This window comes from Eschrichtius robustus, chromosome 2 (assembly GCF_028021215.1).
Source record: "Eschrichtius robustus isolate mEscRob2 chromosome 2, mEscRob2.pri, whole genome shotgun sequence".
Taxonomy (NCBI): Eukaryota; Metazoa; Chordata; class Mammalia; order Artiodactyla; family Eschrichtiidae; genus Eschrichtius; species Eschrichtius robustus.
The window spans coordinates 108,915,129-108,930,066 of NC_090825.1; the positions used below are offsets into that span (position 1 = coordinate 108,915,129).

At 34.8% G+C, this 14,938-nt stretch overlaps 1 protein-coding gene across 2 annotated transcripts in view; it reads left to right on the forward strand.

The window, feature by feature from the left end:
- LYRM7 (LYR motif containing 7) overlaps positions 1–14,938 on the forward strand; it is a 42,092-nt gene that overhangs the window by 9,067 nt on the left and 18,087 nt on the right. The window contains exons 3-4 of one of the 2 annotated variants that reach the window (XM_068535808.1): positions 662–729; positions 5,615–5,696. In XM_068535808.1, coding sequence (XP_068391909.1) covers positions 662–729; positions 5,615–5,696 — 150 coding nt within the window. Of the gene's footprint in view, positions 1–658; positions 730–5,614; positions 5,697–14,938 lie in introns of both variants that reach the window. The other variant, XM_068535807.1, reaches the window with a different exon arrangement.

The following is a 14,938-nucleotide window of genomic DNA, read 5'->3' on the forward strand; positions in this document are numbered from 1 at the left end:
AAAAGCATGTTAATTCAAATCCTTAGATTTACAGAAACAAAGTATTAACTTGAATTTATTAGGATCTCATAGCTAGGGGTTCAAAATGAAATTAGAAATAAAAAGCAGGAAACAAAAGTATTAGAGTGCTAAAAATATGTATTAGGTTTAATTACAAATTTGCCAGCCTGTCAAAAGCTCTCCAAGGACTTTCTAAATAAATTTCTTATTTTTATACTTTGTTTTACATGGGGCAAAATTATTTTTTCTACTAGAGAAGTAGTAGATATATGTATATAGTATGTAGTATCATAGTATAATGAATAATATGTAAATTATTGGGACAGGAATTATAAATTAGAAAAGCAGGGACTTCACTGGTTGTCCAGTGGGTAAGACTCCATGCTCCCAATGCAGGGGCCCCCAGTTTGATCCCTGGTCGGGGGAACTAGATCCCACATGCATGCCACAACTAATAAGAGTCCGTATGCCGCAACTAAGAATTCCACATGCCGCAACTAAAGATCCCACATGCCACAACAAAGGATCCCGCATGCCGCAGTGAAGATCCTGCATGCTACAACTAAGACCTGGTGCAGCCAAAATAAATAAATAAATATTAAAAAACAAAAAAAAAAAGAAAAGCAAATAACTATATACATATTTTTTCTTTTTCTAGCAGCCAGAATAAAGATAAACGAAGAATTCAAATGTAATAAAAGTGAAACTTCTCCTAAGAAAATAGAAGAGGTACAGTAATTAAGTTTTTCAATTACAATAAAACTCAAATTTTAGCAACTAGAGGAAATGATAAAAATAGAGGGATTATATGAAATAAAAATCATTACTTGATAGTTAAAGCCATCACAACTATAGATAACCTTCACTTGTTTGGTTTGACTCACCTTCTCAGGGTCATCTGCCTACACCCTTAAGATAGCAAGTTGCCTGGTGAAAAGAACATGAGTGTAGCCATGATCAAAGCAAGAGCAGCTGAACCAACCCAGAAATTCACAGAAATGCTATCTTCATCTAAGGCAAGTGACTGAAACTAAGGAGAGTGAGTGTTGTGGTAACTCACTCAGTTACACAGAGGGAACGTCTACTCATTTAGCTCAACTAGACAGAACTTTTTTTTAATTCATATCCTGGCTGTGGAAGTTAACCAGCCAGACTTTATGAACTATTGTTGCATTGCCTTCTGTATTTGCATTTTAGTCACTTGCCGTAGTTGAAGGCAATCTACTAACACTAGTCGGTGAGCTCCCTAGTATACCCAGTATATGTTCATTGAAAAAGTGCAAAATGATTCTTTTCCTGTATAAAATCATGTGCATATATATACATTGTCTCTGTCTTAGGAAGGAACACTGCTTCCTAGGTGTTCCTGTATCTAACTTTGTATAAATGTAGGGAAAGGACCATTAGGAAGAAAATGAAAAATGAAAAATTATTTGCTGGGATAATTAAGATTCCAAGAATTGGTTTGATAAAGAGGAAGGTACAAATTAGAGAAATTCTTCCATGTTTAATAGAATTTCCACATGGTGAAAAAAATTGTTTTATACAAATACTTTTCTACTTAGTAGAGAAAATGCTATTTTTGAAATAGTAAATATCTGCGATAAACTAATGAGACAAAATGAGATAGCCTAAGGATTTCTTTCCCTATAACATAAAGAAAAAAGGGGGAAATTTCACTTAAGCGTATGATAGGGCAAACAGGGACTATGTAATTTTTATTCACGAAAGAAGTTAAAATTACATTCTAATCAGGTCATGACTTGAGGAGAAGTTAAAATGTATATACTGAAGTTTGTACTATTTTGCTATTTGGTAGACTGATTAATAACAATATGGTACAGGTATACCTCGTTTTATTGTGCTTCGGTTTATTGCACTTCACAGAATCTGTGTTGTTTACAAATTGAAGGTTTGGGGCAACCCTGCATTGTCAGATGCTGGTTAGCATTTTTTAGTAATAAGGTGTTTTTAATTAAGGTACGAACATTGTTTTTTTAGACATAATGCTATTGCACACTTAATAGACTACTGTATATTGTAAACATAACTTTTATGCAGTTGGAAACCAAAAAATTCGTATGACTCACTTTATTATGATATTTGTTTTATTGTGGTGGTCTAGAACTGAACCCACAATATCTCTGAGGTATGCCTGTAAGTGTTTTTAAATTTTGAAGTCATGATTTAAAAATTTTTTAATTGAGGTCTGTTTATATTAGCTAAACTGGAAAAATGAACTAGCATCTCCCAAATTAATTTCACTTGTAGAGCACTCACATTAAGCACTCTTTTTTTATATATATATAAATTTATTTATTTTATTTATTTATTTTTGGTTGCTCGCGGGCTTTCTCTAGTTGTGGCGAGCGGGGGCTACTCTTCATTGTGGTGTGCGGGCTTCTCATTGTGGTGGCTTCTCTTGTTGCGGAGCATGAGCTGTAGGCATGCAGGCTTCAGTAGTTGTGGCTCGTGGGCACTAGAGCACAGGCTCAGTAGTTGTGGCACACGGGCTTAGTTGCTCCGTGGCAGGTGGGATCTTCCTGGACCAGAGCTCAAACCCATGTCCCGTGCATTGGCAGGCAGAGTCTTAACTACTGCACCACCAGGGAAGCCCACATTAAGCACTCTTGAAATTAGATATTTGTTATATACAAGTGTATATTTTGTACTTTCTGTAACTCTGCATTTATTAAATACTTAGTAGTTTTTAGATAATTACATTGTCATGTATTGTCATGAAGTCTTGGCACCAAAAGGAATCATAGGCATCCTCTTGACCAGCAGTTCTCAAACTTTTTGGTTTCAAGACCACTTTACCTTCTGAAAAACTGAAGACCCCAAAAAGTGCTATTTATATGTTATACCTATCAATATTTACCATATTAGGATTTAAAACTGAGAAATTTTAAAAATATATGTTGATTAAATAATTTAAAAATAATAAGCTCATTACCTATTAAATACAATATTTATGAAAAATAACTATATTTTCAGAAAAATTTAGTAAGAAGAAAGGCATTATTTTATATTTTTGCAAATCTCTTTAATGTCTGGCTTAATAGGAGTCAGCTAAATTATCATACCTGCTTCCTCATTCAATCTGGCAATGTATGTTTTTTTAGATTGAATTATATGAAGAAAATTCAGCCTTATACAGATAGGTAGTTGGAAGAGGGTAGGTGTATATATTAGCCTTTTCAAATAATTTTGAATATTCTTTGATATCATACCTCAACAAGTGGTAAATTTCTTAAAAGGTTAGATGCAATGCGGAACTCTGTTATCTGTTAGACCAATGGATGTGTGTGGGTGTGTGTATTTATCCTTTGCGGGGGTGGTTCCTAGGACTCATACATACCACATCCTGCTCATCCCCTTTGATCTCCCATAATCCCTTGTTTCTCATCTAGCCTTGTTTCCAGCCTTAAACCTAAGACTCAGCTCAGTTTATGCACCTCCAGTGGGTGAGGAGGCGCATTGTTTTTCTTTCTCTCCCCTTCTAAGCCCCTTCTCAGCTCTGTTGGGAGGTGAGGCTTTGCTCTCCTACAGCCTTCTCCATGTCAATTAATGGCAGCTTCCTCCTTTTGATGCTCAGACCAAAACCCTCGGTGCTCTCTTTTTCGACTGCTTTCCTTCTCTCACATTTACAGCCAATCTGGAAGCAAATCCTATTGACTTAACCTTCAAAATATACCCAGAATTCAACCACTTCTTATTCGCCCCATTATTATTTCCTGGTTCAAGCCATCATTATTTCTCACTGGGTTGTTACAACAGCCTCCTAGTGGGTCTTGTTGCTTCTGCCCTAACTCCCTGCAGCCTATTCTCAATACTTATAAAGGCAGTGAGCCTTTTAAAAAAAGGCATATCCCATCACTCCTCTACTCACAATCTCCATGGCTCCTCATCCCATTCCAATTAAAATCTAAAGTCTCTACCCACCATGACCTATAACACTGTATCATCTGACCCCTGTTAACTTCCTGCCTCAATTCACCACATACTTCTCACTCTTCCAACCTCAGTGCCTTCTTTGAGGGTGCTTCAGTTTACCAAGAACTTTCCTATCTCAGGCCATTTATGCTGTTGCTTCTTCCTAGGATATTCTTCTCCAATATGCCCTTCTCTAATATGGTAAATATTGATAGGTATAACATATAAATCTGTTGGTCATTTAGTAGACCAACAGATTTTAATCTATCTTTCCCTTTGAATGGATCTTTTAGTCATGCATGTTTTGTAACATCATGCACTGATGATTTGGAAAAAGTAGATTCACCAAGTAATGCAGATCTTCCACATGTTGACATAGTTCAATATGTAATATTTTAAAATTACATCTTAATATACATCTCATCAGAACAATCTTTAAGTATTGGGAAGCTGTCAAGCTTACAGTGACAGATACAGCTTCTCCAGAATTCTGATTTTTGCTTGAAAGCTTGAATTTTATCATTGCCATTAAATACTGTCAGTTGTTTTCTTAAAGTGACATACTCACTTCACCTATCTGCCAGTTACCCAAATCTTAATAAACAGAGTTTGTCTATAAAAGTAAAAATGGTATTCCAAAGAGAAAACTCTACTTGTGCTCACAACTCAAACAATGCAGACAGCTCTAGTATTATGAAAATAATTTTGACTTTATGGGTCCCCTGAAAGGGTCTCAAGGTCCACAGCTTTGAGACTCACTGTTTTAGTTCAGTTCTTCATTTTGCAATGATGAGTTCTGAAACTTAGTGAGTAGGTATTAACCCAAGGCCATACAGTTGATGACAGAGCCAGAGTTGGAAGTCCAAGTATTCTGCCTCCTGATCCAGTACTCTTTCTAGTGTTCAGAACATCCAACTCTACAGTGAAAGAAAGATTCAGCCACTCTCAAAAAAACAAAATGCACATTTTAAACACATTGTAAAATATATATTACAACAAAACATACTCCAGATCTGCTTTGGAACAAAATATGGAGTGGATAGGTAAAAGTATACGCATGTCTGAGCTTTCTGTATGCTTGGAATGGTTACAAAAAGTTAAAGGCAAGGGAATTCCCTGGTGGTCCAGTGGTTAGGAATCTACGCTTCCACTGCTGAGAGCACGGGTTTGTTCCCTGGTCGGGAACTAAGATCCCGCAGCGTGGCCAAAAACAAAAATAAAAGTTAAAGGCAAGGGGCTTCCCTGGTGGCACGGTGGTTAAGAATCCGCCTGCCAATGCAGGGGACACGGGTTCGAGCCCTGGTCCAGGAAGGTTCCACGTGCCACGGAGCAACTAAGCCCATGCACCACAACTACTGAGCCTGCGCTCTAGAGCCTGCCAGCCACAACTACTGAAGCCCACACTCCTAGAGCCCGTGCTCCGCAACAAGAGAAGCCACCGCAGTGAGAAGCCTGTGCGCTTGCCGCAACTAGAGAAAGCCCGTGCGCAGCAACGAAGACCCAATGCAGCCAATAAATAAATAAATATATTCTTTAAAAAAAAAAAGTTAAAGGCAAGTATCACCTAAAAAGAATTGTAGTAAACCTTTAGTTTTCAAAAACAGTACATTCATGTGAACCATTGAAAAAACAGAGGATTTAGTCTATTTATTTATTTATTTTTTGGTTTTCTTAACAGCTAATAAAAATAGGTTCTGATGTTGAATTGATACTCAGAACATCTGTTATACAAGGTATTCACACAGACCACAATACGCTGAGTAAGTAATATTAAAGAAAAATGTTGCTTGCAATGTATTTTAAACTATTGAGCAATTACAGTGCTTTTAATGCTGATTACTAAAACAACTTGATTTTGCCAGACAATGTGGTATATATTGTACACATTTATAAGGCTGTACTTAAAAATGCTGAATTATGAAAGTTTGTTTACCGGACTTTTTTTCTTTTATTTATTTTTTCTTCTTAATCTTAACCACTGGTTATACTGCAAAACTACAGTTACAAAGGCAGTATATGCATACCGCAATTTATTGCACTTCCCAGATAATGCATTTTTCACAAACTGAAGGTTTGTGGCAACCCTGTGTCAAGCAAGTCTATCGGTGCCATTTTTCTTACAGCATTTGCTCACTTGGTGTCTCGGTGTAACATTTTGGTAATTCTTGAAGTATTTCAAACTTTTTCATTATTACTATATTTGTTATAGTGATCTGTGGTCAGTGATCTTTGATATCACTGCTACAACTTGCTGAAGGCTCAGATAATGGTTAGCATATTATAGCAATGAAGTATTTTTAAATTAATGTATGTACATTGTTTTTTTAGACATAATGCTGTTAGACATTTAATAGACTATAGTATAGTATAAACATAACTCTTATATGCTCTAGGAAACCAAAAATTGGTGTGATTTGCTGTATTGAGATACTCACTTTATTGTAGTGGTCTGGAACCGAACCTGCAATATCTCAGAAGTTTGCCTCCTGTGTGACTGTTTTTATAAAATTTATCTGGCATTCTTAATTTTCCTAGTATAATTTGTCACCTGCCTAGACTATGTCTATTTCTTTATCTTTTCTCCTATGATTCTACTATTTTAATTCAGAAGAATTGGGATTATACAAAATGGTTATATAGTTGAGAATCCTCCATTATACCTCCAAACTCCTGGTGGGGCTTCAGCAGACTCTCATTTCACATAATATTTGGTTTTCATTCCCTGAAGTATTTTGGGGGACAGAAACAACAGCAAAGATACAAACAACATACAAACAGAAAAGTACACAATTTATAATAGTATAGCCCAGTGAATTTTCACCAAGTGAAATATCATGTAACCAACATCCACATCAAGTTATATAATGTTACCACTTTCCCAAAAGCCCCCCCTCATGCCCTGATGTCCCTTCCCGTCAACCCCTCCCCATAAGTATAACCACTGTCCTTTTAACACTACCAGTTTTAACCTAATATAATAAAGTGTTTGAACCTTATGTAAATGGAATCATATAGGATTTCTGTTTTGTCTGGCTTCTTTCTCTCAATATTTGTGAGATTCATCTTTATCATTGTGTGTAGCAACATTTCTGTGAATATTGTATGAGTGAAACTTCTGTGTCATATGGTATGTGTTTACTCAGCTTTAATAGGTACTGCTAACCAGCTTTCCAAAGTAGTTAGGCTAAGTTACACTTGCAGCAGTGGTATCTGAGAACTCCAGTTGCTTTATATCCTCACCAGCTCTTTGATACTGTGCATCTCTTAATTTTAGAGTTTCTGGTGGTTATGTAATGGTATCACATTGTGATTTTAATTTGCATTTCTCTGGTAATTAATGAAGGATTAGCACCTTTTCAGTTGTTTAATGGCCATTTGGATAGTCTCTTTTATGAAGTGGCTGTTCAAGTCTTTTGCCCATTTTTCTAAGAGGTTATCTGCCTTTTTATTATTGATTTGAAGAAATTCTTTGTATGTTCTGAATATAAATCCTTTGTTGAATATATGTATTATAAGAATCTTCTACTTTTTGTCTTGCTTTTTCGTTTTGGTGTTTTTATCTTTTGATGAGAAGGTCTTAATTTTAATGTAGTCCAGTTAATCCCTTTTTTCCTTTATGGTTAATATTTTTCTGAGTCTTGTTTAAGAAATCTTTTCCTGTCTCAAGCAAGGTCATGAAGAGATTATCCTATGCTTCTTCCAAAAGCTTTATTGTTTGGTCTTTTTCATTTGGTTGTTTATATCAACTAGAGTTGATTTTTGTATATGGTATGAGATAGGAGTCAAGATTTATTTTTTTACATCTGAATATTCAGTTCCAGCATCATTGGAACTGAAATATTGATTCCAGCATCATTTATTGAAAAGACCACTCTTTCCCCGCTGCACTGTAGGGTCACCTTTATCATAAAATCAAATAACTGTATATGTGTGCATCTGTTTCTGGACTTTATAATCTCTTCAATTAGTTTGTTTTTCTGTCCTTGCATCACAAACCATAATGTCTTGATTACTACAGCCTTACAGTAAATCTGAATATCTAGTAGTATATGTCCTATAGGGCTTTTAAAGTTATTTTTAGTTCATGAGTATTTATCAGAAATTATCAGATCCAGTTATATTTCTAAGGGCAATAAACATGGTTAATCCTAAATTGAAAATTTGTAGTCATTGTCTTTAATCTTAATAATAATCTTTAGAGCTTCTGTGTACTATAGCCAAAATTTTATATGGGTAATCACAGCAAAATATTATCTTTAGTATATGAATAAAAATTTAGGTTATTTCAGATAACTAAATTTGATAGCTACACTTCAGAAGCCTGATTTTAAATACGATAATATTGGTTTAAATTTCTTTTTTTCTTTTGGTTTTCTGTATAGTTTAATTTTCCCACAAGATTGAAAATTTTGACTCTTACATGATTATTAGTATCTAATGCTATATTGCCTTGATAAAGGCCTCATTCTTTCTGTTAAGTTATATATGGGTCTCTTTTTTCCTACTTTATTCCTGTGGGTTTAAGATAGAACAAATTTGAGTCTTTAATCTCTGTTTTAAGAAGTTACTTTAAGTAAAATTCCTCCACATATTTTAGCAATGTCTGTACTGGCATACAGAAGTGAGAGGAATTAAAATTCTTCTTGGCTAGAAAATAGAGTTGTGACTGTGTATCTCTAAAAAAGATCAGATAAAGCCCCAACATGAAAAATAATAGAAACTGAAAGTAATGAAATGAAACTTCATCTACAAAAGTAATTACCTGTATGCCTAAATTCTAAATCCATCTCTTTTTTTCTCCCTTCTAAATATCTACAGTGGAAATTAAATACTGACTAGCAGAAAGAACTCTTTATCCTAAATAATTTCTCATTTGTTCCTTTTTTTTTTTTTCACACACACACACACTGTATTTTATTTTTACAAGAGATAAATAGACTGACACCAAGCATTGTACATGGATGACCACAACAAAAGCAACAATGATTGCAATTACCAAACATGAAACACACTCATACTATGTCATAATATTGACATTCAGTCCAGTAATCCTCCACTGTAACAGCTCCTTTACTTTGCAGTGAAAATTGATTTGTATATTCTTTGCCTCTGAGTCCTTGTGGGATTTTTTTTTTTTAATTCAGACAAAGTCACAAAAATTATACTCATCCTCATCAGTTCACTCAGTCCCATGTAATTAAATTTTTTTTTTCATCTTGATCTTTTGTTAGCACTTTTTTGAGTTCATCAGTTTTTCATTAGAGTTCTGAAAATGCTTATTCATTCAGTTCAGCAGTACAGTCAGTTACCAGAAACCTGTACTGGTCAGAGTCTTTTCCATGAATTTCTTGAAGATGAAAGCCTTTTATAGGAACATATTTGCAAAAGCATCAGAGTACACCCAGAACTGTCTGTAAATGACAAAAGACTTAAAAATGACCACAGTTAAAGATTTGATGAAAGTTCATAATAATGCAGTTGACAAGAAAATTAGTTATTTCTGAGATATACATTTTAAAGTAATAACTAGGATTATTACTTATAACATTATACCAGAACATATAAGATTTTTAGAAATTTCATGTAATGTCTGAAACATTTATATTAACATATTTCCATACAAATAACCCAATGAAAGTTTAGTATTGGTTGTTTTGTTGTTTTTTTATACTGCAGGTTCTTATTAGGCATCAATTTTATACACATCAGTGTATACATGTCAATCCCAATCGCCCAATTCAGCGCACCACCATCCCCACCCCACCGCAGTTTTCTCCCCTTGGTGTCCATATGTCCATTCTCTACATCTGTGTCTCAACTTCTGCCCTGCAAACCGGCTCATCTGTACCATTTTTCTAGGTTCCACATACATGCATTAATATACGATATTTGTTTTTCTCTTTCTGACTTACTTCACTCTGTATGACAGTCTCTAGATCCATCCACTTCTCAACAAATGACTCAATTTCGTTCCTTTTTATGGCTGAGTAATATTCCATTCTATATATGTACCACAACTTCTTTATCCATTAGTCTGTTCATGGGCATTTAGGTTGCTTCCATGACCTGGCTATTGTAAATAGTGCTGCAATGAACATTCGGGTGCATGTGTCTTTTTGAATTACGGTTTTCTCTGGGTATATGCCCAGTAGTGGGATTGCTGGGTCATATGGTAATTCTATTTTTAGTTTTTTAAGGAACCTCCATATTGTTCTCCATAGTGGCTGTATCAATTTACATTCCCACCAACAGTGCAAGAGGGTTCCCTTTTCTCCACACCCTCTCCAGCATTTGTTGTTTGTAGATTTTCTGATGATGCCCATTCTAACAGGAGTGAGGTGATACCTCATTGTAGTTTTGATTTGCATTTCTCTAATAATTAGTGATGTTGAGCATCTTTTCATGTGCTTCGTGGCCGTCTGTATGTCTTCTTTGGAGAAATGTCTATTTAGGTCTTCTGCCCATTTTTGGATTGGGGTGTTTGTTTCTTTAATATTGAGCTGAATGAGCTGTTTATATATTTTGGAGATTAATCCTTTGTCCGTTGATTCGTTTGCAAATATTTTCTCCCATTCTGAGGGTTGTCTTTTCGTCTTGTTTATGGTTTCCTTTGCTGTGCAAAAGCTTTGAAGTTTCATTAGGTCCCATTTGTTTATTTTTGTTTTTATTTCCATTACTCTAGGAGGTGGATCAAAAAAGATCTTGCTGTGATTTATGTCAAAGAGTGTTCTTCCTATGTTTTCCTCTAAGAGTTTTATAGTGTCCAGTCTTATATTTAGGTCTCTGATCCATTTTGAGTTTATTTTTGTGTATGGTGTTAGGGAGTATTCTAATATCATTCTTTTACATGTAGCTGTCCAGTTTTCCCAGCACCACTTATTGAAGAGACTGTCTTTTCTCCATTGTATATCTTTGCCTCCTTTGTCATAGATTAGTTGACCATAGGTGCGTGGGTTAATCTCTGGGCTTTCTATCTTGTTCCATTGATCTATGTTTCTGTTTTTGTGCCAGTACCATATTGTCTTGATTACTGTAGCTTTGTAGTATAGTCTGAATTCAGGGAGTCTGATTCCTCCAGCTCCATTTTTTTCCCTCAAGACTGCTTTGGCTATTCGGGGTCTTTTGTGACTCCATACAAATTTTAAGATGATTTGTTCTAGCTCCGTAAAAAATGCCATTGGTAATTTGATAGGGATTGCATTGAATCTGTATATTGCTTTGGGTAGTATACTCATTTTCACAATGTTGATTCTTCCAATCCAAGAACATGGTATATCTCTCCATCTGTTGGTATCATCTTAAATTTCTTTCATCAGTGTCTTATAGTTTTCTGCATACAGGTCTTTTGTCTCCCTAGGTAGGTTTATTCCTAGGTATTTTATTCTTTTTGTTGCAATGGTAAATGGGAGTGTTTCCATAATTTCTCTTTCAGATTTTTCATCATTAGTGTATAGGAATGCAAGAGATTTCTGTGCATTAATTTTGTATCCTGCAACTTTACCATATTCATTAATTAGCTCTAGCAGTTTTCTGGTGGCAGTTTTAGGATTCTCTATGTATAGTATCACATCATCCGCAAACAGTGACAGTTTTACTTCTTCTTTTCCAATTTGTTTTCCTTTTATTTCTTTTTCTTCTCTGATTGCCGTGGCTAGGACTTCCAGAACTATGTTGAATAATAGTGGTGAGAGTGGACATCCTTGTCTTGTTCCTGATCTTAGCGGAAATGCTTTCAGTTTTTCACCATTGAGAATGATGTTTGCTGTGGGTTTGTCATATATGGCCTTTATTATGTTGAGGTAGGTTCCCTCTATGCCCACTTTCTGGAGAGTTTTTATCATAAATGGGTGTTGAATTTTGTCAAAAGCTTTTTCTGCATCTATTGAGATGATCATATGGTTTTTATTCTTCAATTTGTTAATATGGTGTATCACATTGATTGATTTGCGTATATTGAAGAATCCTTGCATCCCTGGGATAAATCCCACTTGATCGTGGTGTATGATCCTTTTAATGTGTTGTTGGATTCTGTTTGCTAGTATTTTGTTGAGGATTTTTGCATCTATATTCATCAGTGATATTGGTCTGTAATTTTCTTTTTTTGTAGTGTCTTTGTCTGGTTTTGGTATCAGGGTGGTGGTGGCCTCACAGAATGAGTTTGGGAGTGTTCCCTCCTCTGCAATTTTTTGGAAGAGTTTGAGAAGGATAGGTGTTAGCTCTTCTCTAAATGTTTGATACAATTCACCTGTGAAGCCATCTGGTCCTGGACTTTTGTTTGTTGGAAGATTTTAAATCACAGTTTCAATTTCATTACTTGTGATTGGTCTGTTCATATTTTCTATTTCTTCCTGGTTCAGTCTTGGACGGTTATACCTTTCTAAAAATTTGTCCTTTTCTTCCAGGTTGTCCATTTTATTGGCATAAAGTTGCTTGTAGTAGTCTCTTAGGATGCTTTGTATTTCTGCGGTGTCTGTTGTAACTTCTTCTTTTTCATTTCTAATTTTATTGATTTGAGTCCTCTCCCTCTTTTTCTTGATGAGTGTGGCTAATGGCTTATCAATTTTGTTTATCTTCTCAAAGAACCAGCTTTTAGCTTTATTGATCTTTGCTATTGTTTTCTTTGTTTCTATTTCATTTATTTCTGCTCTGATCTTTATGATTTCTTTCCTTCTGCTAACTTTGGGTTTTGTTTGTTCTTCTTTCTCTAGTTTCTTTAGGTGTAAGGTTAGATTGTTTACTTGAGATTTTTCTTGTTTCTTGAGATAGGCTTGTGTAGCTATAAACTTCCCTCTTAGAACTGCTTTTGCTGCATCCCATAGGTTTTGGGTCGTCGTGTTTTCATTGTCATTTGTCTCTAGGTATTTTTTGATTTCCTCTTTGATTTCTTCAGTGATCTCTTGGTTATTTAGTAACGTATTGTTTAGCCTCCATGTGTTTGTCTTTTTTACGTTTTTTTCCCTGTAATTCATTTCTAATCTCATAGCGTTGTGGTCAGAAAAGATGCTTGATATGATTTCAATTTTCTTAAATTTACTGAGGCTTGATTTGTGACCCAAGATGTGATCTATCCTGGAGAATGTTCCGTGTGCACTTGAGAAGAACGTGTAATCTGCTGGTTTTGGATGGAATGTCCTATATATATCAATTAAATCTAACTGGTCTATTGTGTCATTTAAAGCTTCTGTTTCCTTATTTATTTTCATTTTGGATGATCTGTCCATTGGTGTAAGTGAGGTGTTAAAGTCCCCCACTATTATTGTGTTACTGTCGATTTCCTCTTTTATAGCTGTTAGCAGTTGCCTTATGTATTGAGGTGCTCCTATGTTGGGTGCATATATATTTATAATTGTTATATCTTCTTCTTGGATTGATCCCTTGATCATTATGTAGTGTCCTTCCTTGTCTCTTGTAACATTCTTTATTTTAAAGTCTATTTTATCTGATATGAGTATAGCTACTCCAGCTTTCTTTTGATTTCCATTTGCATGGAATATCTTTTTCCATCCCCTCACTTTCAGTCTGTATGTGTCCCTAGGTCTAAAGTGGGTCTCTTGTAGACAGCATATATATGGGTCTTGTTTTTGTATCCATTCAGCCAGTCTACGTCTTTTGGTTGGGGCATTTAATCCATTCACGTTTAAGGTAATTATCGATATGTATGTTCCTATGACCATTTTCTTAATTGTTTTGGGTTTGTTTTTGTAGGTCCTTTTCTTCTCTTGTGTTTCCCACTTAGAGAAGTTCCTTTAGCATTTGTTGTAGAGTTGGTTTGGTGGTGCTGAATTCTCGTAGCTTTTGCTTGTCTGTAAAGCTTTTGATTTCTCCATCAAATCTAAATGAGATCCTTGCCGGGTAGAGTAATCTTGGTTGTAGGTTCTTCCCTTTCATCACTTTAAGTATATCATGCCACTCCCTTCTGGCTTGTAGAGTTTCTGCTGAGAAATCAGCTGTTAACCTTATGGGAGTTCCCTTGTATGTTATTTGTCGTTTTTCCCTTGCTGCTTTCAATAATTTTTCTTTGTCTTTAATTTTTAAAAAATCTTTTAAAAAAGAGTGCTTTCCTTATCATTGAAGATAATTTCACTATTCTTTATTATAGATATAATAATTTCATCATTTGAGAGAAATTCCTTATTTTTAAAATCTTAAAAATATTGGGAAAACTATTTTCTTTCCAAGTATTCCCTACTTTTTTGTATTTTTATTTTTGGTATGATCACAGGTACATGAATTTGGATTAATCATAATTTTTAATTCATATCAGTTTCATCATTGGTCCATTCTAGCCTTCCTAGGTTTTCTGTAGAAAAGTAAAAACTAACTATGACTTAGAACAATGAGTTAATTTCAGTATTTTTCTATACTTGCTTTGTCATTGACTATTGACATTTTCAAAGCCCTCTTTCTAACATGGATATTGGTCAACTGGTTTCAGTGTTGGCCTTTATCAAACATATATTCTATAGACAGTAACCAAATGTATGATTATAGATGGTACTAAGAAAACTCAAGACTTTAGGGCTATATATTTACTTAGTTTCTGAGTAGCATTATCTATGTTTTTTTAACTTCCTCTCTGGCATATATGTAAGACAAACAAAATAGGAACATGCTTCTGAACACGTGTGATACATTTTTTTTAAAAAAGCATATACCCTTTCATATGCCCTCATGGTACCTTGTAATCTCCCTTCAGAGTATTTACCCAGCTTGCCATTGGGTATAAACTTTGTGATGTGTGTATGTGCTTTATTTCTCTCTCTGGTGCTAGATATTAGACTCCCTGAGGGCAGGAACTGTCTCACTCATTATTTTATCTATAGTTATTCATGAATATTTGTTAATTGTAGGAAAAAATACCCTTTCTGATCCAGAGTTTACCTTTATTGTTCCATCATCATTTTTCTCCCTAGTGGTTCAATATACTTTGGACCTTTGGACAATTGCTTTTCTTCCTTTTCTCTTATCCTTTTACAAGATTTTATGCAGCACACCATTTAGA